We start from the raw sequence: 27,755 nt of genomic DNA on the forward strand, positions 1-27,755 counted from the left end.
TGCATAATCATTGTCTAGGCAGTGTTCATGTTAAAACTCTTTGTGTAAATATAATGTGTTTAAGTATCACCAGCTGTGTTATTAAATGTCAATGTGTTTATTAGCTTCATGGCTGGCAACCGGGCATCAAGAACCCATACAGGGGGACTGTGGTCTGGCAGGTTCCTGAGAGCGTGGACATCACCGTCACTCTCTTTAAGGTGCATTGTAATTTTAAAACAATCACATCTAGAGTAACACTTAAACAGTTTGTGGTAGATAATATTTTATTTACTTTTGAATGATTATTTTTTATAATTTTTGATAAAGTGATAAATGCTGTCAGTGCAATAGCCTAGTAGTTAGCGCGCTGACATATGGTGCATTAGCACTTCAGGGCATCCCGAGTTCGAATCCCGGCTCATGGACATGTCCCGTCCCTACCCCCTCTCTCTCTCCCACGTTGCTTCCTGTCTGTAAAACTGTCCTATCTGTTTAATAAAGGCCAAAAATAAATCTTTAAAAAAAAATAATAATAATAAATGCTTCTTGGGCACCAGGGGCCAGTTGCACCAGCAGTGCATGAGTTAAAATATAACCTAGTTGTTACTTAAAGTGACACTAAGTTACAATTTACACACTACTAAATACTTTTGTGTCGCACCACTGAACTGAAGTTTAAACGTACTGTAACGCTACGTTCCAACTAAATATTTACAGCAGCATCCCCCATGTATACCAGTAGAAAAGAGATGACAGCGAGATTAGTTTACAATGAGGAGCTCGAGATGATAATGAAGAATTATAAAAAACAAACAAGTTTAATATTTTGATAACTTCATGTGTATTTCTCGCGCATTCACGGCTCGCGATGCAGGTATGTGCGTCGTCTGTTATAGTGACTGACTGTAAAAATGTGCTTTAAAAATGTAATTTGTCACTTAATTTTCATAGGACAGTTATATATAGATGCATTAGTTGCAGAATTTTAAAGCAGTTTAACGATTTAAATGCTTTTTATTGGATATTACATTATTTAATGCGACTACACATGACTTTACAGAGTGCTTATGAAGTACTAACTACGGTTTGTCTTAAGAACATGTGGTACAACCGAAGTAAGAACAAATTTAGTTACAAACTAGCTAGTAGTTACTAAGCCCCTAGTGTGGACTTTATGCTTCAGTTTAAGAAAGAACTTATGAACAGCTTGTGCAACCCTACCCAGATCAGCATATTTGCAGTGTATTTTATGGCATATTTTGTATTTTATTGTATTTTAAAATATGAAGTGGAGATTTCTGATTTGTTAAATATATATGAAGAGTTCTGATGCAAAAACCTTTATGTGCCTTTATCTTTACCTTTATCTGAAATTTCCATAGAAAATGGAAATTTTTCTCAGACCCCTTTGTTTATGTTGAGTTATTTCACTTTAAAGACCATGAAAATGACTTATTCTTTGCCATAAAAGTGATATTAATAAAACCTACACACTGGAGCCTGATAAAAATGTTTATTTTAGAATAAAATTTTAGATTTTAGAACTCTTCATATGTTTTATTGTTGCAGACATATTGTCTACACATGTGACCCTAGACCACAAAACCAGTACTAAGTGTAGTTTTTCACATCAAAGCTTAATAAACGAGCTTTCTATTGATGTATAGTTTGTTATGATAGGATAATATTTAGCCCGAGATGCAATTATTTGGAAATCTGGAATCAGAAAAAGTAAAATATTGAGAAAATTACCTTTAAATGTGTCTAAATGAAGTGTGAGACAAAGTTTTTATACATTTACAGTAGGAAATTTACAAAATATCTTAATGGAACATGGTCTTTACTTAAAATACTAACCATTTTTGACATAAAAGTCAAATCAATAGTTTTGATACAGTGTCTCATACAGTGTATTTTTGATTATTGCCAAAAATATCCATATGCAACATATGTTTTTTTTTATTATGAATTTTTTCCTATAGGATCCAAATGCAGATGAATTTGAGGACAAAGACTGGACATTTATCATAGAGAATGTGAGTTTGATTACCCTGTAATCACAAACTTTAGCTGTTTGCAATTAGGGCTGCACAATATATCATTTCAGCATTGATATTGCAATGTGATCATTTGCTATTCTCACATCACAGGATATGCAATGTTGAGCCTGTATTATAATTTATCATTTGCACCTTTTTTTTTTGAGGTCTATAATGGATAATAAGGGTTTTAAAAGTATTCAGGCATAAGAAATGTAACCATTTGTAACATTAGTAACAGTTAATTTTATGGAATTATTTAATTTTCATTATTCAATTACTGTACCTGAATCCTGTTAGACTCGGAAAATGATAAACGGAAACTGCATTGATCTGTGCTTGTAGATTTGCTTATTAGGTTTTATGCAAATGCATTCCCACTACAGAATCATCCCAATCAGTCTAAGCTTATAAATACTTTCCAAATAGAGATATTCTAGTCATCTGGGGAAGTTGTATTCACATCACAATAATTATCGCAAAGTAATAAAATATTGCAATGTTACATTTTTCCAATATCGTGCAGCCCTATGTGCAATGCAAACTAATATGCTAAAAAGTGTGGCCTACTTCCTGACTTTATTTTTTGGCTTTGTAATAAGCTCATGTCTTCCCAGAAATGGCTTGAACGTACAATGGTCTTTTAAAACATCTAACCCCATCTCATCCTGACATCCACAGGAAACTAAGGGTCACAGAAAAGTTTTAGCGTCAGTGGATGTGAACATGAAGAAGTTTGCGAGCGCGACCCCGGCTCAGTTTGACCTGTCGCTTACACTAAAGCCTCTTTCTGTGAAAGTGCTGGATGCCACACTCAAGCTCACCCTGTCCTGCGTCTTCCTGAAGGAGGGCAAAGCTACGTAAGTTCTGATGCTGTCATTGTTACACTATAGAAGTAGGTTTGGGAATCACTTGGCCTCTTTACTATACCTTTGCCAAACCAATACTTCTAAAACATGGATGCCTGAAACAATACTTAAAAAAAACAGACTCAAAATAATTTCAGATGACATTAGAGAACAGTTTTTTTTTTCTTTCAAAAATTTATTTTTGGCATTTGCCTTTATTATGACAGGACAGTAGACAGTAATAATTGACAGGAAGTGAAGTTGGAGTCAGAGATTCAAACTCAAGACATCCACAACCCTAGTTGCACTATATACCAGTACACTAGGCTATTGGCTCTGACAGAGAACAGCTTTAAAACTGAAGAAGAATAGTAAAAAATAATGAGTTAAACTATATATAAAAAAGTACATAATGAATCCACAATAAAGCCATCTGACACAGTTACAATAATTTAACACTAAATAACAGTAACAATAACAACGTAGGTAACAAACCAGCTTAAAATTTCCCGAAATCTTTTGCAATGTGACCATGTTTGGCTTCTCTAAAATAGACCAACTTTTGTAGCTTTTTTAAGAAAAAAAGACTGTTTTTGTGGACAAAGACTGTGCAGTGTTATTTTACATTTGATTATAAATTTTTGTTAACTAAATACATGAGACTTGAATAAATAATACTTAGATTTGGTTTCATAAGTGTTTTTTTTATTATTTTTTAAATGTTTTTATCTATATTTTTCTTTTTGGACATACACAAAATAAAACTACAAACACAACAAGACACAAATAACTGACACAAAACTGCATATACAGAAATATACACATGGCAAAAGCCATAATCCATTGTGCTACAAATAATACAATGTGGCGGGATCAGTGAGAAGTTTGATGAAAACAGAACACACATGAATGAATGTCCATACGAACATTATGGGCTCTTTTAATGATCTAGGCGCAAGTCTAAAGCGCATGGCGCAAAAGCATTAAGGAATCCACTTTTGTTATTTTAATCATGGGAAAATACGCTGTGCGCCGTGGCGCATGGTCTAACAGGGCTGTGCTTATTCTCTTAAAGGGCACCTATGGTGAAAAATCTACTTTTCAAGCTGTTTGGATAGACATATGTATAGGTATAGTGTATAGACTGTCATTTTGGGGTGATATAAACACACCCAGTGCTTTTTTTTTCAATTTAACAACATAAAAACGGTGGACCAATTGGAGCGGTTTTGAGATCGACTGCAATTTGAAGTTAGGAGTGTGTTACTTGAAGATCGAACGCAACTTGAAGTTAGGAGTCCCCCCACCCACCAATATTGATTGACAGGCACGCATCACCATATCCTCAGTTTGTTGTTTCACATCCGCCACATCCGAGAAACACCCTTGCTCTATTTTTAGATGTAAGGCTCATTGGGCTCAACACACGATCAACATTCACCACATGATCTCTCTCATCGGTGCCATTGTTTGTAACTTTAGGTGGGTATGCATACAAGTGTACTTTTCATTGCGTCTTCTTTAAACTTCAACCGTTTGCATTTCCCTCGGTCACAGAAGCTCCCTGTCATCTTAACTAGGTGCAGCGGCTCTGAGCAGCACATCTGGTGTGTGACACCCTTTAGTTATAGCCTCAGTCAAAGTTAATTCAGTGTGCGTGGTTATTAGTCTCGGTGTGCAAGCTCGGAACTTTAAACTAGCACACAGTTGGCTGTAAAACTATACAAAGACACAAATGATTTTGTAACTACCACTCTGACATATTCTGGCACATTAGAAATATTGATTCCTCAACAGTACTCTCTGCTTGGTCTGTGTCTGAGTCGTACATGTACGGCTGAATGCTGGTCCTCTCACTCATGTTGCTTCTCTCTGTCTGCCTGTCTGTTGCCAAACACAAAGGGAAACTAATTTTCATGTAAAGCAACACACCCCTAAAACAATGACCTTTGTACACACCCCCAAAATGACACTTTTTAACACATTATAATAAAACAATCTGAACTGTGTTTTGAACTGAACCTAAACTGGCACACTTAAAAGAACCATAACATTAATAGTAAAAATTTTAAAAAGGGGTAAACTAGGTGCCCTTTCATGAGTTATGGGTATGTTTTGAGAATAAACCAATCAGAGTCTCCCCACCATTCCCTTAAAGAGTCAGTTGCGCCATGGCGCATTTGCTATTATGGTGGACTTTGCAAGTGGGAAAACTGAACACTTCACTAGTGAGAAAACAGTTAAACAGAGCATCTGCAGCGTGAGGATAAAGAATGAGCCTCTTCCAATTGGCCTTTACTTTCACTTTCCCTTTCTCTCCTTCGTGGAACGGTGTTGTGCACACCACTGAAGACATCCATTAGCCTACATAATTTATTTTGTTTAAGGGCAAAGACTTGTTTCAAAACTATTTCTTAATTCAGTTCTAATTTCCAGCAAACAAATAAATGAACAGTAATAACAAAGTGTGGTCAAAAAACAGATATATCCAAATACACGTGTACACGCCAAAAAATACAGCCCGTGTATAGGCATAATACTGATATATGAGACATGTTTCCTTTGCACTATGGCTTAAATAAACGGAAGTCTTTATTAAACTCTCAGTTATAAGTTGATAAACATTCTCTTAAAATTACACCATCAGGCCTGTAGCTAGCTTTTTGAAAGGGGTGCTTATTTGTTTTCAGAAAAACTAAACCTTTTTGCAGTTATTCAGCTAATTTTCTGTTTAATTATGAGGTATAAATATACCTTTTACATTTTAGTGACATTTTAAGAACTAATTTTTGCTGGGTTACCTTGTCAGATGGTTATCATAACCACACTTTTTGATGTACCAAAAATATTTTCAACCATTCTGTCAAATTGCTTACCATACTATTTTACTATTTAAAGTGTTTATTTACAAATGTGCATTCAAACTGTGAGTTTTATATTACAGTTTTATAAATAATGAACATTTTTATTACAAAATATGAAGATATACTTTATTTTAAAATACTAATTTATCATAATCTATCATTTAATTCTTTTTAGAAACTGTTAAAACTTGTTTTAAATTAAAAACTGAAGCCTTCACATTCAGAACTAGCCAGAACATTCAGAACTAGCCAGAACATTCAACTTTCCTCAGTCAGAATTTGGCCATTTGAATAATAAGAAAAATTCAAAAATAATAATAATAATCCAACTTTTGGTCTTTCGAACCCCCCTTGGCTACAGGCCTAAAACTTAATAAACTGAGGATTAATTATTATTATAATTTAATAGCAGTTAAATAAATAATTGCATATATATTTATTTATAGCTGTTGTTTGATTAACCCGTCCCCACCAATGTCAAGTGCAAACCTACGCCCTTGAATTTTGACCTTAAAAAGTAAAAAAAATAAACTTTAAACTGCTTTTATTCTAGCTGAAATAAACCAAATAAGACTTTCTCCAAAAGAAAAAATATCAGACATACTGTGAAAATTTCCTTGCTCTGTTAAACATCATTTGGGAAATATTTAAAAAAGAAAAAAATTCAAAGGAGGCTAATAATTATGACTTCAACTGTAGGTACCAGTGTCAAGTTGAAAGTGGCAAATAGTTTTATTTACGTCACAGGTCTATAGTCTGTTTTAGTAAGCTAGCATATTGTAGAACAAGATTACCTTTTCTTATCGTCAATACTTATCAACAATATTGATTGTTGTTTTCTGTGTTCAGTGATGAAGACATGCAAAGTCTTGCGAGTCTGATGAGTTTGAAGCAGTCGGACATTGGAAACCTGGATGACTTTAATGATAGTGATGAAGAGGAGGACAGAAGACTGAGTGCAGCGGTGAAAAATGCCACAGCAGTCATAGGTAATGTCGACATGCTTGCACAGACGTTTGGAAACAAGTTTAGAAACTGGCATTTCCTGTTCTGAAAGGTCTATTTGTAGTATTTTATGCGTTGTTTCCTGGTTTTAGGTAAATTTGCTTTGAGGCAGATAACCTGGTGGTTCTTTGCTGTTTTTGGTGGTTTGGTAGTTTCGTGTTGAATAAGCGTTTGTGCCAATTTAATATTGTATTTTAGATTTAAATGTTTGCAAACATACAGTAGTATCTCAGTTTTTTTTGTCTCATTGATATCTCATTTTGGGATAGAGAGTACTTTTTTGGGGTGAACTATTTACTCACCCTAAAGTGGTTTCAAACCTATATGAGTTTTCTTTTTTTTCTTTTTTTTTTTAATGAAAAAAATATATTTTGAAGAAAGCTGAAAACCTGTAACCATTGATTGACTTACAGTGTACACTCTAAAAAAACCGTAAAAAAACTGGAAAATGTACTTGCAGCTCATTACACAGACTTTTTATCGCAAATTAAAAACAGAAAACTTTCGTTAATGTGTCCACATAAAAAAACTAAAAAATATCAGTTTTTTGATGGTTAAACTACTGTAAAAAAATGAAACATTTTATATTAGTTTAAGGTTTTTTAATATTAAAATGGTTATTTTCTGCGTTTTTAAGGTAATACCAACAGTAAAAACTGGGCCTTTTTGTGCTTTAATGTACAGTAAAAATCTACAGTAAAAATGAACAGATTCTGTGTTTTAATATTATATCTACAGTAAAAATGAACAGATTCTGTGTTTTAATATTATATCTACAGTAGAAATTAACAGATTCTGTGTTTTAATAGTATATCTACAGTAAAAATGAACAAATTCTGTGTTTTAATAGTATATCTACAGTAAAAATGAACAGATTCTGTGTTTTAATAGTATATCTACAGTAAAAATGAACAGATTCTGTGTTTTAATATTATATCTACAGTAAAAATGAACAGATTCTGTGTTTTAATAGTATATCTACAGTAAAAATGAACAGATTCTGTGTTTTAATATTATATCTACAGTAAAACTGAACAGATTCTGTGTTTTAATAGTATATCTACAGTAAAAATTTACAGATTCTGTGTTTTAATATTATATCTACAGTAAAAATGAACAGATTCTGTGTTTTAATATTATATCTACAGTAAAAATGAACAGATTCTGTGTTTTAATATTATATGTACAGTAAAAATGAACAGATTCTTTGTTTTAATATTATATCTACAGCAAAAATGAACAGATTCTGTGTTTTCATAGTGTATCTACATTAAAAATGAACAGATTCTGTGTTTTAATAGTATATCTACAGTAAAAATGAACAGATTCTGTGTTTTAATAGTGTATCTACAGTAAAAATGAACAGATTCTGTGTTTTAATATTATATCTACAGTAAAAATGAACAGATTCTGTGTTTTCATAGTGTATCTACAGTAAAAATGAACAGATTCTGTGTTTTAATACTAAATCTACAGTAAAAATGGGCCTTTTTGTGTTTTAATAGTATATCTACAGTAAAAAAATGAACAGATTCTGTGTTTTAATATTATATGTACGGTAAAAATGAACAGATTCTGTGTTTTAATATTATATGTACAGTAAAAATGAACAGATTCTGTGTTTTAATATTATATCTACAGTAAAAATTAACAGATTCTGTGTTTTAATATTATATCTACAGTAAAAATGAACAGATTCTGTGTTTTAATATTATATCTACAGTAAAAATGAACAGATTCTGTGTTTTAATATTGTATCTACAGCAAAAATGAACAGATTCTGTGTTTTAATATTGTATCTACAGTAAAAATGAACAGATTCTGTGTTTTAATATTATATCTACAGTAAAAATGAACAGATTCTGTGTTTTAATGCTATATCTACAGTAAAAATGAACAGATACTGTGTTTTAATATTGTATCTACAGTAAAATGACCAGATTCTGTGTTTTAATATTATATCCACAGTAAAAATGAACAGATTCTGTGTTTTAATAGTATATCTACAGTAAAAATGAACAGATTCTGTGTTTTAATATTATATCTACAGTAAAAATGAACAGATTCTGTGTTTTAATAGTATATCTACAGTAAAAATGAACAGATTCTGTGTTTTAATAGTATATCTACAGTAAAAATGAACAGATTCTGTGTTTTAATATTATATCTACAGTAAAAATGAACAGATTCTGTGTTTTAATATTATATCTACAGTAAAAATGAACAGATTCTGTGTTTTAATGCTATATCTACAGTAAAAATGAATAGATTCTGTTTTAATAGTGTACCTACAGTAAAAATGAACAGATTCTGAGTTTTATTATTATATCTACAGTAAAAATGAACAGATTCTGTGTTTTAATATTATATCTACAGTAAAAATGAACAGATTCTGTGTTTTAATATTATATCTACAGTAAAAATGAACAGATTTTGTGTTTTAATAGTATATCTACAGTAAAAATGAACAGATTCTGTGTTTTAATAGTATATCTACAGTAAAAATGAACAGATTCTGTGTTTTAATAGTGTATCTACAGTAAAAATGAACATATTCTGTGTTTTAATATTATATCTACAGTAAAATGAACAGATTCTGTGTTTTAATATTATATCTACAGTAAAAATGAACATATTCTGTGTTTTAATATTATATCTACAGTAAAAATGAACAGATTCTGTGTTTTAATATTATATCTACAGTAAAAATTAACAGATTCTGTGTTTTAATGCTATATCTACAGTAAAAATGAACAGATTCTGTGTTTTAATATTGTATCTACAGTAAAAATGACCAGATTCTGTGTTTTAATATTATATCCACAGTAAAAATGAACAGATTCTGTGTTTTAATATTGTATCTACAGTAAAAATGAACAGATTCTGTGTTTTAATATTATATCTACAGTAAAAATGAACAGATTCTGTGTTTTAATATTATATCTACAGTAAAAATGAACAGATTCTGTGTTTTAATGCTATATCTACAGTAAAAATGGGCCTTTTTGTGTTTTAATAGTATATCTACAGTAAAAAAATTAACAGATTCTGTGTTTTAATGGTATATGTACAGTAAAAATGAACAGATTCTGTGTTTTAATATTATATGTACAGTAAAAATAAACAGATTCTGTGTTTTAATATTATATCTACAGTAAAAATTAACAGATTATTACAAAACAGAAATTAACAAAACTGTGTTTTAATGGTATATGTATAGTAAAAAAAACAGTTTTACTAGTTTAATGCTTTTCAAGCAGCACAAAAATGGCAAATGGTAAGTATACACACATATCTATATGGGAAAATACACTTTATTTATGGTTTACCTAAAGTAAAACAAAACCTTTTTTTCTATACTGTATGTGTAGAGAAGCAGTAACTAGTTTGTTAACTGTAATTACAATGATTAGTAAAAACAACTTTGCAATTAAAACAGATTCTTTAATGAATACAAATCATTAGCAATTCCAAATAGCTATGGAAGTCAACAAATACTATGGAAGTCAATAGTTACAGGTTTCCAGCTTTCTTCACAATGTTCTGGTTTAGGACTGTCTTGGAAAAAGTAAAGGACACAAAAAGGGCCAGTATGTGCAGCTATTATTAATTCAGACAATTTGTACAAAACGATTTATTCTGAAATAAAGCAACTCAGCATGCATTTTCTTGCATTAAAAAACCCAATAGACATCTAAACATAGACATCTTGGATAAAACAACACTGTAAAATGCTGGGTTCCACGCAATTCCTTCAGGTTGTCCCAAATAAACTAATTAAGTCAACTTAATTGTTTTTACAAATTTAAGTGGATTGAACAATCCAGTTGTCCCTGAAAAAATCTCAAGAATTGTGTTGATTCAGCTCATCTTAAATAAGTTGTTTAAATAAGCAGCAAAAGTATTTTCATGAGTGAAGGCTAAATTTGGTCTTTAAGAAATAATTGTGATAACAACATTGACCAAAATAATCAGTATTATGATTTTTGCCATATTTTATAAGGTCATTGACGTTTCATTGCAGGTGTAAGTTTGTAACAAGAATAATAATGCCAGTTTCCACATTTAAAATAACAATTGCAGTCATTTTGTAGAGCGGACTATAAATATTGCAATCCCCTAGTTCACACTGCAGACCTTTTTTTTTTTCTCAGATGGTCTTTCTTTTCATTTATTGTTCTGTCCTGTCTGTGTTCAGCTCCTCTTCCTCCTGCTAGGAGAATACACGACAAGGCCTGGAGACCTGTTGTAGACTCAGACACAGGTAGCAGAATACCTGCTATGGCTTCTTTTTCCACCCCTCTATATTATAATTTCATTCCTTTACAAAAGATTTGACATTTTATGTCATGGTATAATTCTCTAATATTCTAATGAGGTGTTGTGAGCAGTTGCTAATTGGTAGATACTTTACTCACAATCAAGAAGGCCCTTATTAGGAAACTTGCTGCTAATATCAAGATTAATTTGCTATATTTGTTTTACGGTGAGCCTTATGTGCTAATAATTCTTGTTTAAATCATTGTTTGTAAAATGCTGGGAGCACTTATAATCATAATTTACATTCAATAATTATTTTTTTAGTTGTAATGAATGTTTTGTTTTATATTCTATTGTTTGATATTATATAGAAACATTGTATACAAGAAAATATCTAGTAAACTGTTAATCAGTGTATGAGTAGTTTAACAAAATCTTTTAGCCATATTTCTTGCAGTCATCATTTGATGATGTATTAAAATACAGTCCCAGTGCAAACACAAAGTATTCCTTATTGCTAACAATTACTTAATGTGCAAAATACTTATTAATTAATCAATACTAATTAATTGTAATTATAATTTTAATTCTCTGGAATGACAGACCTCTAGGTCTTACTTTTAAAATATTTTAAAATACAATAAAATCATGTATGATTATTTTTTACATATTCACTATTATATTATATTATATTATATTATATTATATTATATTATATTATATTATATTATATTATATTATATATCATTATATATCATTATATTATATTATATTATATTATATTATATTATATTATATTATATTATATTATATTATATTATATTATATTATATTATATATCATTATATTATATATCATTATATTATATATCATTATATTATATTATATTATATTATATTATATTATATTATATATCATTATATATCATTATATATCATTATATTATATTATATTATATTATATTATATTATATTATATTATATTATATTATATTATATTATATTATATTATATTATATTATATTATATTATATATCATTATATATCATTATATATCATTATATTATATTATATTATATTATATTATATTATATTATATTATATTATATTATATTATATTATATTATATTATATATCATTATATTATATATCATTATATTATATATCATTATATTATATTATATTATATTATATTATATTATATTATATTATATTATATATCATTATATATCATTATATATCATTATATTATATTATATTATATTATATTATATTATATTATATTATATTATATATCATTATATCATATATCATTATATTATATTATATATCATTATATTATATTATATTATATTATATTATATTATATTATATTATATTATATTATATTATATATCATTATATCATATATCATTATATTATATTATATATCATTATATTATATTATATTATATTATATTATATTATATTATATTATATTATATTATATTATATATCATTATATTATATTATATTATATATCATTATATTATATTATATTATATTATATTATATTATATTATATTATATTATATTATATTATATATCATTATATATCATTATATATCATTATATTATATTATATTATATTATATTATATTATATTATATTATATTATATTATATTATATTATATTATATTATATTATATTATATTATATTATATTATATTATATATCATTATATCATATATCATTATATTATATTATATATCATTATATTATATTATATTATATTATATTATATTATATTATATTATATATCATTATATCATATATCATTATATTATATTATATATCATTATATTATATTATATTATATTATATTATATTATATTATATTATATTATATTATATTATATTATATTATATTATATTATAAGTATACTATTTATAGTATTTTCTACATTTCCTATTGTTCATATTAAGGATTTTAAGCATATTATTAGTAAGTATATTATTTTATACAAATTATGCATATATTTGTACAATTTGTAGGTATGTATTGCAAATCCAAAGTAAATGACATGAATGACACACAAATCCTTTTAGACTTTTATTTTGCTTCCGAAGCTACAAATATGTTATCAGAATGATGCATTTTCTACCCAGTGTTGCTAAGCTATATATGGGTAGACTGGATTGAGTCTAGGTCTGTTTTGCATATGTCAGAAAGTGGGTGAAATTGCATAACACATTCCCATGACCTCAGCATACCAGTGGTCGTGTGTGTGTGTGTGTGTGTGTGTGTGTGTGTGTGTGTGTGTGTGTGTGTGTGTGTGTGTGTGTGTGTGTGTGAGAGAGTGAGAGAGAGAGAGAGAGAGAGAGCGAGAGTTTATCTGACATCTGCATCTCTGTTCTTTCGCCTACTCGTTTTCTTCTCTTCAGAATGATTCCCTGCTCATTTCAGTTCCTCATCTTTAATTTTAGGTCTGCTACTTCTTCTTTAGTAGCTAAACTCATTCACTAACTTCCTCTGTTTTTTTTCTGTTCCTCTTCACGATCATCATCATCATCATCATCACTTTCAGCTCATTCTGAACCGGATCGGATGAGCTGTTCCTTCATTACTCCTAACGCTCCTCTCCAGTACCGTCCTCTGTCTTTTGACCCTTCTGTTCTGCCTCTCGCCCCGTCCTGTTTCCAACCCCTCCATGCGGCCACCAGTGTCCCACAGACACGACCGTCCCAGTACGCCTTTACTATACCTGCATTTGCACGTGCTCATCCACCTGCACTACCCAAAATCTTCCAGCCGCCGACGGGCTCAGGTACAAACACTCATTTACCTGATGCTGGTCTCCATCCACCCCACTGTTTACATGCTCATATCTCAATGATCATCCACATACTCACCTATCTATGGGATTACTTAAAGGTGCATGAAATCATTAGTTATGGCAGGCTTTATATTAATGAGATGTAAATAATGGTATGTTATATATTTCTGTTCAACAGTTTGGGATCAGTAAGATTTTTTTATTTGCATTTTGCTTTAGTTTGCATGCATTTTGAAGTCTTTTTTGCACAATTTAATTGATTTAGTAAAATACACTTACTGGCCACTTTATTAGGTACACCTGTCTAACTGCATGTTAGCGAAAATTTCTTATCAGCCAATCACATGGCAGCAACTCAATGCATTTAGGCATGTAGACATGGTCATGGTTAATGCATCAGAATGGGGAAGAAAGGTGATTTAAGTGACTTTGAACGTGGCACAGTTGTTAGTGTCAGACAGGCTGATCTGAGTATTTTATAAACTGCTGATCTACTGGAATTGTCACACACAACCATGTCTAGGGTTTACAGAGAATGGTCCAAAAAAGAGAAAATATCCAGTGAGCGCAGTTCTGTGGGCGCAAATGCCTTGTTGATGCCAGAAGTCAGAGGAGAATGGCTGGACTGGCTTGAGCTGATAGAAAGGTAACAGTAACTCAACCACTCGTTACAACTGAGGTATGCAGAAGAGCATCTCTGAACGCACAACACGTCCAACCTTGAGGCGGATGGGCTACAGCAGTAGAAGACCTTACCGGGTGCCACTCCTGTCAGCTAAGAAGAGGAAACTGAGGCTACAATTCGCACAGGCTCACCAAAATAGAATAATCTCAGACTGGTTTCTTGAACATGACAATGAGTTCACTGTACTCAAATGGCTTCCACAGTCACCAGATCTCAATCCAATCGAGCACCTTTGTGATGTGGTTGAAGGGGAGTTTCGTATTATGGATGTGCAGCCGACAAATCTGCAACAACTGCGTGATGCTATCATGTCAATATGGATAAAAAATTCTAAGGAATATTTCCAGCACCTTGTTGAGTCTATGCCACGAAGGATCAAGGGAGTTCTGAAGCAAAAGGGGGTCCAACCCGGTACTAGTAAGGTGTACTTAAATAAGTCGCCAGTGAGCGTATAGTAACACAGTAATGATGTACAATTATTTAAAATGCATGTATTAATAATTTGTTTTAACTTAAGTTTTTAATGCAGAAATCATTATAATGTGCATATTTTGTTTATTATTATTATTATTATCATTATTATTATTATTATAATTAGTTTATTACTGCTTACATGACATTACTAATTACTAATTTACTTATTACTAATTTGTAAATGATCGTTATTGTGAAACATTTATTATATTATTATATACATTTATTATATATTATATACATTTATTGTATTATTATAGCATAACAGTTGGATTCCTCTGTTTTATGCATCATCTGTATTTTGAAGCCATACTTTGTTTTATTTAACAGCGAGGACCGCAATGGAAACAAGCCCTGGGCTTTATTGTGTTTTTATCCTTGACAGTTTTTATTTCAAAATGTATGGGATACTTGTACAGCTTGTCTAAAATCTATCAAATAAAATTCAATTCTATTCAATTCATTTTGATAACAGAATACTACATAACCCATGATGCAGTACAGAAAATATCACCAATTGCACCAAAAGAGACCAATAGCTCTGCCCACTCACATGAATTTTATTTTTGTCATTAAAACCATTAAGTATTCTTTTACTTTTTTATCATTATTATTATTGTCTTTGCTTATCCCTGCAAGGGATAGTTCACCCCAAACTAAAGTTCTGTCATCATTTACCCACTTTTTATCCTTTACTCCTTTACATACTTCCACTCTCCTTAAGAACATTTCCTACTTTGGAGTCATTTCAGAGGTCACTGAAAACACACTTATTTTCTTTAGCTTTAATCATGTGTTGTGAGTTTATGTATTTTGGGTCCTTGCTTGTTTGCATGTATTTTGTTTTAAGTACCGCACTTTACCCATTGTGGTTGGTTGAAAGTGCTCTAGAAATAAATTGAGTTGAGTTGGAAACCTGTAACCATTAAATTTCATAGTATTTGTTTTCTTATGATGGAAGTCAATGGTTACAAGTTTTCAGCTTTCTATAAAATATATTCTTTTGCATATTCAACAGAGGAAGTAATTGATGAGAACATTTTTATTTTTGGGTGAACTATCCCTTTAAATGAACACTGACTTAAAAAATCCATATGTAAAAAAATAAACGGGAAAATAACTTCCAGAACACCGCTGCTTGAGTTTTGGAAAAGGGCCCATTTAAATAAGCAAATTAATTTAATGGCTTCTGTTCAAGCAGTCGTCTTCCTGATCCCCACAGTAACCACTGTAGAACCTTGTGAATTTGATCATCATCTAGCTCTATATTAAGCTCTTGACTTTTCCAATACTTGCCCTCACAACTTTATCTATTGAATCTTTATTTACTTCACTTAAAGAGTGTTTGTTTTGTTGTTGCATCTTTTAAAACACAAACATCAACATGTTTACAAAAAGCTTTCATTATTTTGGTCTTTCCCCCCCCTCTGTCTCTCATCTTGCTATATATTTTTTCCCTTTAAGTTGCTGTGTCTGTCACTCAAAGGCCACCTGGAGGTCTTGCTAACTCTGAATTAACAGAGAGCAGTCGATCTGCTGAAGGTGGTGTATTTCCTCACCCACAGCCTCACTCTTTTCTTCCTGGGATTAGTACACCCTTCTCTCTGTCCTCTTCTCAATCCTCCTCATCCCCTCAGCAGACTACACTACCTGATGTACCCAAGAGAGGTAAAGAGGGCTGCCTGCAAGTCAGATTAGATGGTTGTTGTCCACCTATTCATTTTGTGATGCATGTTTGAGTGAAATGGCTTCTCGAACTTAAAACAAATGCATGCAAGAGGCGTTTTTTGTTTATGGGTTGTTGATTGGATGGTTGTGGTTTGCTGTTGGTGGATCCCATGTGAGTGACAGGTTAATCCCACCCTCATGCCAGTGAACATGTCAAAAAAGAAGAGAGTTCCTTTATTAAGTGGCTGGGGAAGTTATTTTGATTTAAGATTATGAGAGCACATGAATTTACACAAATATGTACACAGATTACTAAAACATTGCAATATACTTTAATAATTTCATTCAAATGATTGATATTCCAGTTATTCGAGCTGTACAGCCTATTACACTGCCTGATATTGCAAAGTGGAATTTGGTGTTATATATATTTTTATTATATTATTTTAAGTTATTCATAAATACACTTGTATGTGCAAATGCTTTTAGTGTTTACTGGATTTTATTGTACTTTTAGTGGCCTATAAATCAGATTTCTGGCATAATTTACAGAAAAAAATAAAAAAATTTAAAGAAAACTTTTATGTTCAAAAATAAGGTGGATTGCTCAGTTTGTAGCTTGCATGTAGCTTGCAACTGTGCGATGTGTTTTTGGACATTATTTTCCCATTTTGTTTACTCTTTACTAATAAAAAATGCCTCAATACTTAAAAAAAGTCAAAGAAAGAACTTGAGCTTGATGGTAGTTTACTTAACTCTCCATTTATTTATCCTCACCCTTCACTTTCTTTAAACCATTTAGAGTTTCTTTCTTCTGATGAATGCAAAAGAAGATCATTTGAAGAAAGCTGGAAACCTGTAACCATTGACTTCCATGGTATTTGTTTTTCTTTAATAGAAGTGAATGGTTACAGGTGTCCATCTTTCTTTAAAATGTCTTCTATTGTTCATTTTAGAGATAGAAACTCAAAAAGGTTTAATGAAAGTGAAGGGTGAGTAAATGGTGACAGAATTTCCAATTTAGGGTGAAGTATCCCTTTAATTGGAACAAAATCATGCCCAAACTAAATGTGCAGATCTCATGTAAACATCTGCATGGCTATTACCAGATGCTTTGCTAACAGCTGTTTTCTCACCTCTGGATTTTTAGTTGTGTGTTTATTTAGTTCTAGAAAAACATGCTGAACAAATTTACACAGTGGGAATGTTTCCTAATATATTGACTGATGCTGTCGCATTATGATCTCCATTTCAGCTCTAAACAAAAAACAAAAATTAACTTTGCGTTGAGTTTATTTGGTCTCTTAATGTTGCATCTTATCCTTGCTTCCATTCTGTCTTGTTTTCTTAAATGTTCTTCTTTCTGTTTCATCATTTTCTGCCCTGTATTAGCCAACTTTCCTGCTGCTCGTAGCAAGACCTGGAGACCACACAGCTTTCCCTCTTCAAGCTCCACCCCTTCTGCTTCTGACCCCTCCTCTTTTGATTTTGGCCCCTCCCCTCATGGTTCAATGACTCTAGCTGGACCACAGCCCTCAAAAATATATCGTGCCTCATTGGCTGAGCCAGGCTCCGCCCTCACGAAACCTACAAGCATGCCTTCTGCCACAGAGACAGGTACATGGGGCAGATGTCCATATTTGACATTATATATGTTTAATTTTTTTATTGGTGCAATTTGCTGTTAAAGTTTCTGTGAAATCAAAATGAGAGTGTTATAGTTTAGGGTTAGTCCATTGGCTGCATCTGAAATCGTCTACTACTTGAGTAGGTACTACTACATGAACGTTAGAAAAGTATATAGTATGAATGTGAATGAATAAACTCTTTGACATGGCATCATGGGATAGGGTAGTGTTCATTGGATGCATACTTCAGAATCTTGCCGGAAGTAGTAGGTCATCCGGGTACTTCTCGCCTAATGTTTTTCATTTACTATAAATTGGACATACTACTGGGTAGTGGTGTAACGTATCACAAATCTCATGGTTCAGATCACATAATGGTTTTTTTAGTCACAGATTGGACCATTTTCCTGGATCAGCCAAAAAGGGAAGGAGACTAATGTCATTTGCTTTCCATTTATACAAAAACAATATTGCAAGACGCTTTTGGTTTTAACAAACAAAACTTAAAACCTGTAATTTTATTAAAAATGAAATTAAGAAAAAAATCAGCTGAATAAAAATAAATTGTAAAACTTTCAGGACTGTGAAAAATTCACTGTTACTACTACTGTTGCTGATAACACTAAATGTAGAAATCTAACATAATTTGTACAACCCATATTTATTTTTAGTCTTATTTCCAATAAATGATTCAGTTATTCACTCATAAAACTTCATGTTTCATTGCTAGATGGATCATTTTTGAAGAATTATTCAGTGGCATGTTTTTGATGGCTGGTTGTCACCACCTATTGATTAAATAATGTTAAATAATGTCACATATTACAGTGATTTTAATCTTTACCATAAACATCAGGTTAACATAAACAATGGTTTTATCTAAACTATGAAATTTACAGTACTTCTGTAATATTTGACTGTTTGTAACTTCATTACTAACTCAAAAGACTAAAAACTGAATATCTTTCTTGATTTTTTAATGAAACCCCCCACATCCCGATTAACCTACCACAACTTCTTCCGTCATCATTATATTTTACAGGAAAGCCTAAATACTTTCATACATGTTATTTGAATGACACAAGAGCTGATCTCTCTGCGATCGTTACAAATTTAAGATTAATCTACCAGTAAAGAAAAAAGTATTAACATGCGGGCCACGTGTGTTCTGAACCATGGGTTGTGATCCGTACGAATCACGGATCAACCGTGATCTCTTACACCCCTATACTACCGGGCTCACATAGTGTTTTTAACATACTACGTATATAGTATGGAAGTATGAGATTTCAGACGCAGCCCATTTCTTTCACTTGAGGCCCTTCTTAAATGACCAGAAACACTGGTGCTCAAAAGTTTCAGTTTGGAAAGACTTATGATTTTGAAAGAACTTGTATGCACCCCAGTTTTGTATTTATTTGAAATCCAGATAAAAGAGTATTTCTTGATATTTTGTTTTGATGTTTTTAATATATTTGAAAATGTAATTCATTTGTTTGGTGATAAAACTGAATTTTTAGTATAGTTTCTCCTGTCTTCAGTGCCTCAAGGTCTTTCATAAATGTTCTGGTTTGCTTTTTAAGAAATATCTCTTATTATTAGCATCACCTATGTACTATATAACTGCAGGCAAAGAGTTTAAAATGACCAAGAGGCGACACTCAATAGAACGTTCCATTGCAACAGCAGCGCCCAGCACAACCCCGCGATTCCTGCATTTTGGAGTGAAAGCGGTCGGCCGTCCATTGGACCTGGAAGCTGTCACGATGGCGAGCAGCTGCTTTGTTTTTTTATTTATTTATTTAAAAAGTGCATTAAAGCTGAGATACAATCTGAAAGACGACAATACAACACTTACTATCACAATCATCAGCACTTTTAAATAGTTTATTCTACATACTTATAATATGCTGTTGTTCTATTGGAATTTTCATTCCAAAATGGCCGCCGTGACACTAGTGGTGTTACGACCCTGGTCTAGGGACAAGGCCCCAACATAAAAGATCACCTGACAACTAAAATCACTTTTATGACCCATTAAAGTCGGGTCTCTTTATTTGTCTATTTTTTTTTTTTTTTTTTGGCGTTTTATCACCCAAAAACGTGAAGCCAACTACCTCAAAGTGGACCCACAGAAAAATATTAAACAAAAAGTACACTCTAACTAAACACCCAAATGAAACTAACTAAACTGAACAAAATAACAGCAATAAAAATACAAAAGCTACCCCTACCTCCCAAACTAGGTATAAAAACAGGAGAAAATATTTACAGAAAGAAAAGTGTGGTGTCCAACGGATGGATAGACAACACAGTCAAAACTCATACACCAACACAGGAAACACAATGAACGATAACACTTAGCAACAAGAATAATTTTATATCACACCAAACTCAAAACAATACGCCAACCAAAAATCGCTTTTCCCTTTTTAAAGGACGCCCTGGGTTACTCCAACCAATCACAGGGCATGTCATCTCGTCTGTGTATCTAGGGCGGGGCCTGCAGATGTAATGAGAGGGAGAGAGAGATGCTGCGTCCCAATTTGCATACTTTTACTACACCCTAAAAGTATGTACTTTTTTTTTGAAGGAAAAGTACACACTTTTGAGTGTGTAACAGAAGAGTCTGCAAGCTTTTGGGAGATACTACTTCCTCGTTAACAGATCGTTGTGTTGCTTAGTTACGAGCCCTGTCAATCATCCACACATCATTCACATTTCTTTCATATTTAATTCCCTACCTTATTGGAGAAGCAACAGCAGCAGGTTCATCTCCCATTCTCTTTCATGCAGAGAAATCTCCTCAGGTGTTTGGATAATTCTGCATTCAGACGTTAATGTCCAAACATGTCTTTATATAAGTTTAGTATTGTTGTTGCAGATGAAATATAACACAGAAAACGCGAATAAAACATGTTCCAGTCGACTAGATATTAATTAACAGTCATACAAACATCTTTACCGAAGCCTCTCTACTTGATGGGCTAGTCGCATACATCATGTTTGTAGTTTGTTTACACTTTTCACCTGCGTTTGTAGTTCTAAATCGAATTCATGTCCTACGTGCAATGTATTGTGGGCAATATCAGCGATTAGAGTATGGACGCTTCTACACTTCGAGTTTTTACCAGAAATAGTAAACATACGGGAACCTTTGGCATACTCTTTCCAACATACTACGATTTGGGACATACTAATTCTACTTTCAAATACTATTTAGGATGGATAGTATGCGAATTGGGACGCAGCAAGAGACAGATACATACACAGACACACACACCTGTCAACGCAACAGCGGCTTCTAGTGGCTGTATCCCAAACAACAACAGAGTCTCGCCTCTTGGTCATTCTGAACTCTTTGCTGCAGGTTAACTGTGTTTTTAGTTAAGAACTTTAACTGTTAAAGTTATTAGTAAATTAAAGTTATTTGTAAGTAATAAAGTTAAGGTAACTTATAACCTTAACTTTTCTGATTTTATTTTAATGCAAAAGTGTGCACCTTTTTTAAAGCTGCTTTTCTCAATAATTATTATACAAATTATACAAATAAACCTGAATTGAATTATTATCACCAGTGCTTTAAGTCTTTATGAAGTTCTTAAAGTCTTACATTTTTACATTACAAATTGTTTGATAAATTGTAAGTTCAAAATAACATCATTATTTAAGTTTATAGTCACTTTTGGTTTATTTATAACGAATAAATAAAAATAATTTATTTAAAATTAAATGTGAATTTAAATGTAAATTGTAAACCATCTGTCATGGAAAGATAAACAGAAGATGCTGGTCTCCTAAATTATAAATACAGTCTGCCTTTAACCATCAGTAACAAACAGACACAGATTAAAAGTTGTATCAAAAGCATTCAGGGGCGTTTAATTTCCGTTTCTCCTACCCAAAAATAGTTTTATTTATTTTTCATTCGTTATTCCTACATTGCAAATCTGTGCTAACCATTTTTCTTTTTCTCTCTCTTTTTCTCTTTTTCCCTCGTTTGTTTTGTATACATGCACACTCACTGTGTCATTCATCAACCTTAATCGTTGACCAACATAATCTTGCTCCACTCCAGCATCTTGGCAGAAAGAGTGGAGATCTCCAAAGCTGCGGCCTGCTCTGTGTCCCGCTCCATCCACATCCTCACAACATACTAACCAGCAGCTTCACCCTGCACAAACACATCCTCTAATGCATGCCCCCATTCCCACACTCCCTTCATCTCAGACCATAGAGTTTTCCACTATTACTCCAAATCCTGGTCTAACATCTCCCAGTGTCGCTCCCTCCTCTGAGATCCTCAGCCCTGTTTCTGTCCCTCAAACACTGTCATCTGCCATCCTCACCCCTCCTCCAGCATCATTTGTTTCTGGCCCCATTTCTCCTAGTTCTAGTTCTCCATCTGCCCCTTTTCCCTGTGTTTCTGTTCTTCTGTCATCTCCTCATCCCGCTGTTTCTGATGCTCCTTTGTGTCTCACTTCTGATGTTGGTCCTGTGGTCATCACTCCTGTTGTCTCCGATACAGGTAGAGAGAGAGTGAAAATATACTCTAGATGATTATTTTAAATCTGTCTGCATGTGTTAATTTAATTTAATGAGCTGTTTTCATCTTATGAGTTTAAGATGAAAATATCGTCTGCAGTATGAACAGATTTTGGATGCCCTTTTTGTGGAGCGTGAATATTGTGAAAACTCTAATACTTGCTGTGTGAATCAACCATGCCTAATTTTTTAAAGGAATAGTTTTATCCGAAATGAAAGTGTCATTTAGGTGGCACTGTGGCTCAGTGAGTAGCACTGTCGCCTCACAGCAAGAAGGTCGCTGGTTTGAGTCTAGTTGGCATTTCTCTGTGGAGTTTGCATGTTCTTATGTCCATTACCTCCGGGTGTTCCGGTTTCCCCCACAGCAGTGTTAAGGAAAGTTACTTTTGAAACTAATGCATTACATTATTGAGTTACTCCCCCAAAAAGTAACTAGTTGCCTTACTTAGTTACTTTTATGGAAAGTAATGCATTGTTACTTTTGAGTTACTTTTTACTTGGCTGAGGCATGAGCTCTTGCAGGATATTTTTCTTTTTGTAAATAGAGGAGCTCTGCATTTAACAACACACTGTATGACCTACACCTTCACTTACCTTACCATAAAATAAAATCCTCTCAGAACTTCCTTATATACAGATTAATGCTACTTTTGTACTTTGTCTTATTAGTTCAGTAAAATCACTGTCCATTGAGACAATCCCCCTTTTCTTCCATGTTTTTAAAATAATGAGAATACTTCTGTAGGGTACATGTGACCATTATGCTTAATTCACAAGTCCTGACGCGTATTAGTGCTCTTACATTCGATCAAGACGCGAGAGTCCATCTAATTCAATGTATCTTCGTTTTATTTTCACATTAGACATCCACACGTGCCAATGTTGTCAAAATCCACTCACATACAACTTGTTTGTTCCAGCCTGATGAACAATGACTCCAATATTTCACTTCTACGGTCAAAAGCTTGTGCTCTCCAACTTCTGCACATTGCACTAAAAACTCACGTGTGTCACACCAACTGTGGAAACTTTTTGAAGCATACTACACATGCGCAGTAGAAAATAACGTAAAGTATATGACATGCAAATGGCAAGAACATAAGAAGTATATAAAAACAGTATATATAAAAAAGTATATAACATGCAAATATATATATATAACCATAAAACTTACCTAAAACAATAAACTATTAAATATGGCTCCTACATTTCCGGCCCCTAATTGACAGGCAGGCAGACTGACAATTACTTTATGCTTTCCCTTTTTTTTTACAGAAACAGAGCCATATAATTTCAATGTTTAAGCATCAATTTAATCTTCTTAACTGTCCAGTGTCCACAATTTGCATCCAAAGAAATTGTCAGATACTTGCTTAACGGTCCATTTCACATATAAGGCATAGCTTGTCTATTGGCCTTTCCAGGGTATTGGTTTTAGTCTTAACCAACACACGTCTCACAAGTCCTTTTTTGTCAGGGAACTGTTTTGTGATTCTTCCAAGAACCCATGAATTTCTTGGAGACGATTCATCAACAATAAGAACGACATCTCCAACTGAAAGGTTTTTTCTGGCTTGAAACCATTTTTGACGCTCCTGAAGTAAAGGCAAATACTCACGCACCCACCGCTTCCAAAACAAGTCAGCAATGTACTGAATTTGTCTCCACTTGCGACGTGCATATGTGTCCTCTTTTTTGAAAAGTCCAGGAGGCAAGTTTGGTTGTTTTTTCAATAGTAGCAGGTGGTTGGGTGTCAAAGGTTCCAAATCAGTGGGATCATCCGTAGCGGTGGTAAGTGGTCGGTCATTTATTATTGCTTCCACCTCACACAGCAATGTATGCAAACTTTCATCCGTTAACCTTTGCTCTTTCAGTACTGATTTCAAGATTTTTTTAACAGATCTTATCTGCCTTTCCCATACTCCACCGAAGTGAGATCCAGAAGGTGGGTTGAATATCCACTGTATGCCTTTTTGCATAAGAGTACATTCAATTTTTGATTGATTCCACTGTTGTATGGACTTACGAAGTTCCATCTCAGCACCCATAAAATTAGTGCCATTGTCACTTCTCAGGATTGACACCTGCCCTCTTCTGCTTACAAACCGTCGAATGGCATTTAGGCAGGAATCTGTGTCTAATGAATGTGCAACTTCAATATGGATAGCTCTTGTTGTCAAACAAGTGAACAATACACCATATCTCTTCACATTGCTTCTACCTTGTTTGACTTCGAATGGTCCAAAATAATCCACACCTACATTTGTGAAAGGTGGCTGATCTGGTGTTACTCTGTCACGTGGTAGTTCTGACATCTTTTGCTCGCCAGCCTTTGCTCTGAATTTTCTGCATGTCACGCACCTGGACAGAAACTTTCTTACAATTGAGTTAGCAGATGTGATCCAAAATTTTTGCCGCAGTTTTGAAATCATATAATTTCTTCCACAATGTCCAACTCTCTCATGAATGTCTCTTAAGATTAAAGTGGTGACATGGGATTCTTTAGGTATAATGACTGGGTGTTTTACATGCTCAGGCATTGCAGATCTACCAAGACGTCCTCCAACTCTTAGCACTCCATCCTGTATTATTGGATCAACTCTGGTGAGGCAACTGTTCCTTTTTACGCATGAGTTACCTTTCTGCAAAGTGACCAGTTCTTCCTTGAATTCTCGACCCTGAATGAATTTGATGATCTCAATTTCTGCTCTTGATAAGTCCTGCGTTGATAGAGACTTGCAAGTATCTGCTATGTGATCAGATTCGTCTGCTTTAACCTTTTTTGTTTTTTGCATAAGCATGTCTTTGACCCGAAGAATCCAGGCTACAGCTCTTTTCAACTTGTACCAGTCAGAGTAATAACTAAGCAGTTTACATACAGCATCTGTGCTTTCTGTAGCACTCACCAGATTAACTGAGCCAGAGTGTTTAACCTCAATGTCATCATCTCTTACTGACAGGTCACAAATGTTCTCAGGCCAGTTACTTTCTGAATCTTTGAGAAAGGAGGGACCTTCAATCCAGTTTGTGCTTTTCATGAATTTTTCACAACAAAGTCCCCTGGATGCAGGATCAGCTGGATTCTGTGAGGTACTGATATACCTCCACTGTTGTAATTTGGTTGAATCTCTTATGATGGCAATTCTATTGGCAACAAAGGTTTTGAAACGAAGTTTTTCGTTTTCAATATACCTCAAAACAGTTGTGCTGTCAGTCCAAAATACAGAGTCCAGTAATTCCATTTCCAGTTCATATTTTAACATCTTGTCGATGTTCACAGCGACCACTGCCGCAGTCAATTCCATGCGTGGAATAGTGATTTGTTTCAGTGGTGCAACACGAGACTTCCCCATCATGAACGCGCAGTGTGTGAGTCCATCTACATTTGTCAACTTAAGGTAAGAGACTACTCCATATCCCATCTCACTTGCATCGGAGAAATGGTGAAGTTGTGCTGTAGTTGTAACTCCAAAGTCAGCTGGTTTTATGCATCTGACCACACTGAATTCAGACAACTGATGCAAGTCTTGTAACCAAGTTTTCCATCTTTTTGCAAACTGTTCAGGAATGTTGTCATCCCATGTCAACTTCTCTTTGCACAATTGCTGCATCAAAATCTTTGCTGGCAATATAACGGGTGAGAGAAAACCCAGCGGGTCATAGATTGAGCTTGCAATTGACAGGATTCCTCTTCTGGTGACAGGTTGTTCCTTCACATTGACTCTGAACTTGAACGTGTCTGTATTAACACACCACAGCACCCCTAGAGCTCTTTCGACAGGAAGTGCATCCTGACTTAAATCTAAGTCTCTTACTTCTTTAGCTCTTTCACTTTCAGGAATAGAAGACAATAAAGCACGACTGTTACTTGCCCATTTGGTGAGGTGAAACCCTCCACTAGCACAAAGATCTGTGAGATTTTTGTATAAGGCGATGGCTTGCTCATCACTTGAAACTGACTTCAAGCAGTCATCTACATAGAAGTTTTTAAGCACCGTGTTGACTGCTTCAGATGATGCATTGCTGCGATTTTCTTCTGCTGTTTTTCTAAGGGCATAGTTAGCAACACTTGGAGATGATTTTGCACCAAATAGGTGGACCAGCATTTTGTACTCCACTAAGTCCTGATTCACATCTCCATTCGGCCACCACAGAAAGTGCAAAAAGTCAGTGTCTTTTTCAGGAAGTTTCACTTGATAATACATGGCTTCAACATCTGCCATCATAGCCACTGATTCTTGCCTGAAACGTACAAGCACTCCAATGAGAGAATTCGTCATGTCTGGTCCTTGCAGGAGCTCATTGTTTAATGATACTCCCTGAAAGCTGGCTGCACAGTCAAAAACTACTCTTAACTTTTTCTTTTGCGGATGGTATACCCCATGGTGAGGTATATACCACACATGACCCTCTTGGTGGCTCAGGTGAGGTGTAGTGACCTTGACTGCATGACCTTTGGTGAACATGTCATTCATGAAATTTGAATACTCCTCATGAAAAGAGCGGTTTTTCTTGAATTTCCTTTTAAGATTTAACGCACGCTGGATGGCTGCGCTTAGGTTGTTGGGCATTTGAACAACTGTTTTCTTAAATGGAAGGCCAATGTAATAATGACCATTAGAAAACTCCATAGAATTAGAAACAGAGTCCAAAAACTGATAATCATCTTGCGACAACTCAGCTTTATCATCACAATTCCGTTCAGGGAAATCTTGGTTATACTGTTGTATTAGCATCTGTTCCATACTTTCAATGGAAATTCTGTTGACTGAAGCACTTGTTTGCCTTTTGTCATACATGATTTCCTCAACAGGTTCTCTGAGAGGTCCATTCAGAATCCATCCAAGAGCAGTTTTTACTGCATATGGCCCATTGTGTTTACTGTTGATTACTTGCCAGGGCTCTAGAAGCTTGTACTCCTTATTGCCTATGAGGATTTCA

At 33.3% G+C, this 27,755-nt stretch overlaps 1 protein-coding gene across 8 annotated transcripts in view; it reads left to right on the plus strand.

Annotated features, from left to right (window-relative positions):
- Positions 1-27,755, plus strand: part of ehbp1l1a (EH domain binding protein 1-like 1a) — an 86,610-nt gene that overhangs the window by 13,541 nt on the left and 45,314 nt on the right. For 5 of the 8 annotated variants that reach the window (XM_056461120.1, XM_056461122.1, XM_056461123.1 and 2 more), the window contains exons 3-11: positions 105-200; positions 1,965-2,018; positions 2,703-2,881; positions 6,583-6,722; positions 10,937-11,002; positions 13,566-13,805; positions 16,438-16,641; positions 18,034-18,258; positions 22,348-22,797. In XM_056461120.1, the coding sequence (XP_056317095.1) occupies positions 105-200; positions 1,965-2,018; positions 2,703-2,881; positions 6,583-6,722; positions 10,937-11,002; positions 13,566-13,805; positions 16,438-16,641; positions 18,034-18,258; positions 22,348-22,797 (1,654 nt within the window). The remainder of the gene's footprint in view (positions 1-104; positions 201-1,964; positions 2,019-2,702; positions 2,882-6,582; positions 6,723-10,936; positions 11,003-13,565; positions 13,806-16,437; positions 16,642-18,033; positions 18,259-22,347; positions 22,798-27,755) is intronic. The other 3 variants (XM_056461121.1, XM_056461124.1, XM_056461126.1) reach the window with 3 other exon arrangements.

The sequence above is a fragment of the Danio aesculapii genome, chromosome 7, assembly GCF_903798145.1.
Source record: "Danio aesculapii chromosome 7, fDanAes4.1, whole genome shotgun sequence".
Taxonomy (NCBI): domain Eukaryota; kingdom Metazoa; phylum Chordata; class Actinopteri; order Cypriniformes; family Danionidae; genus Danio; species Danio aesculapii.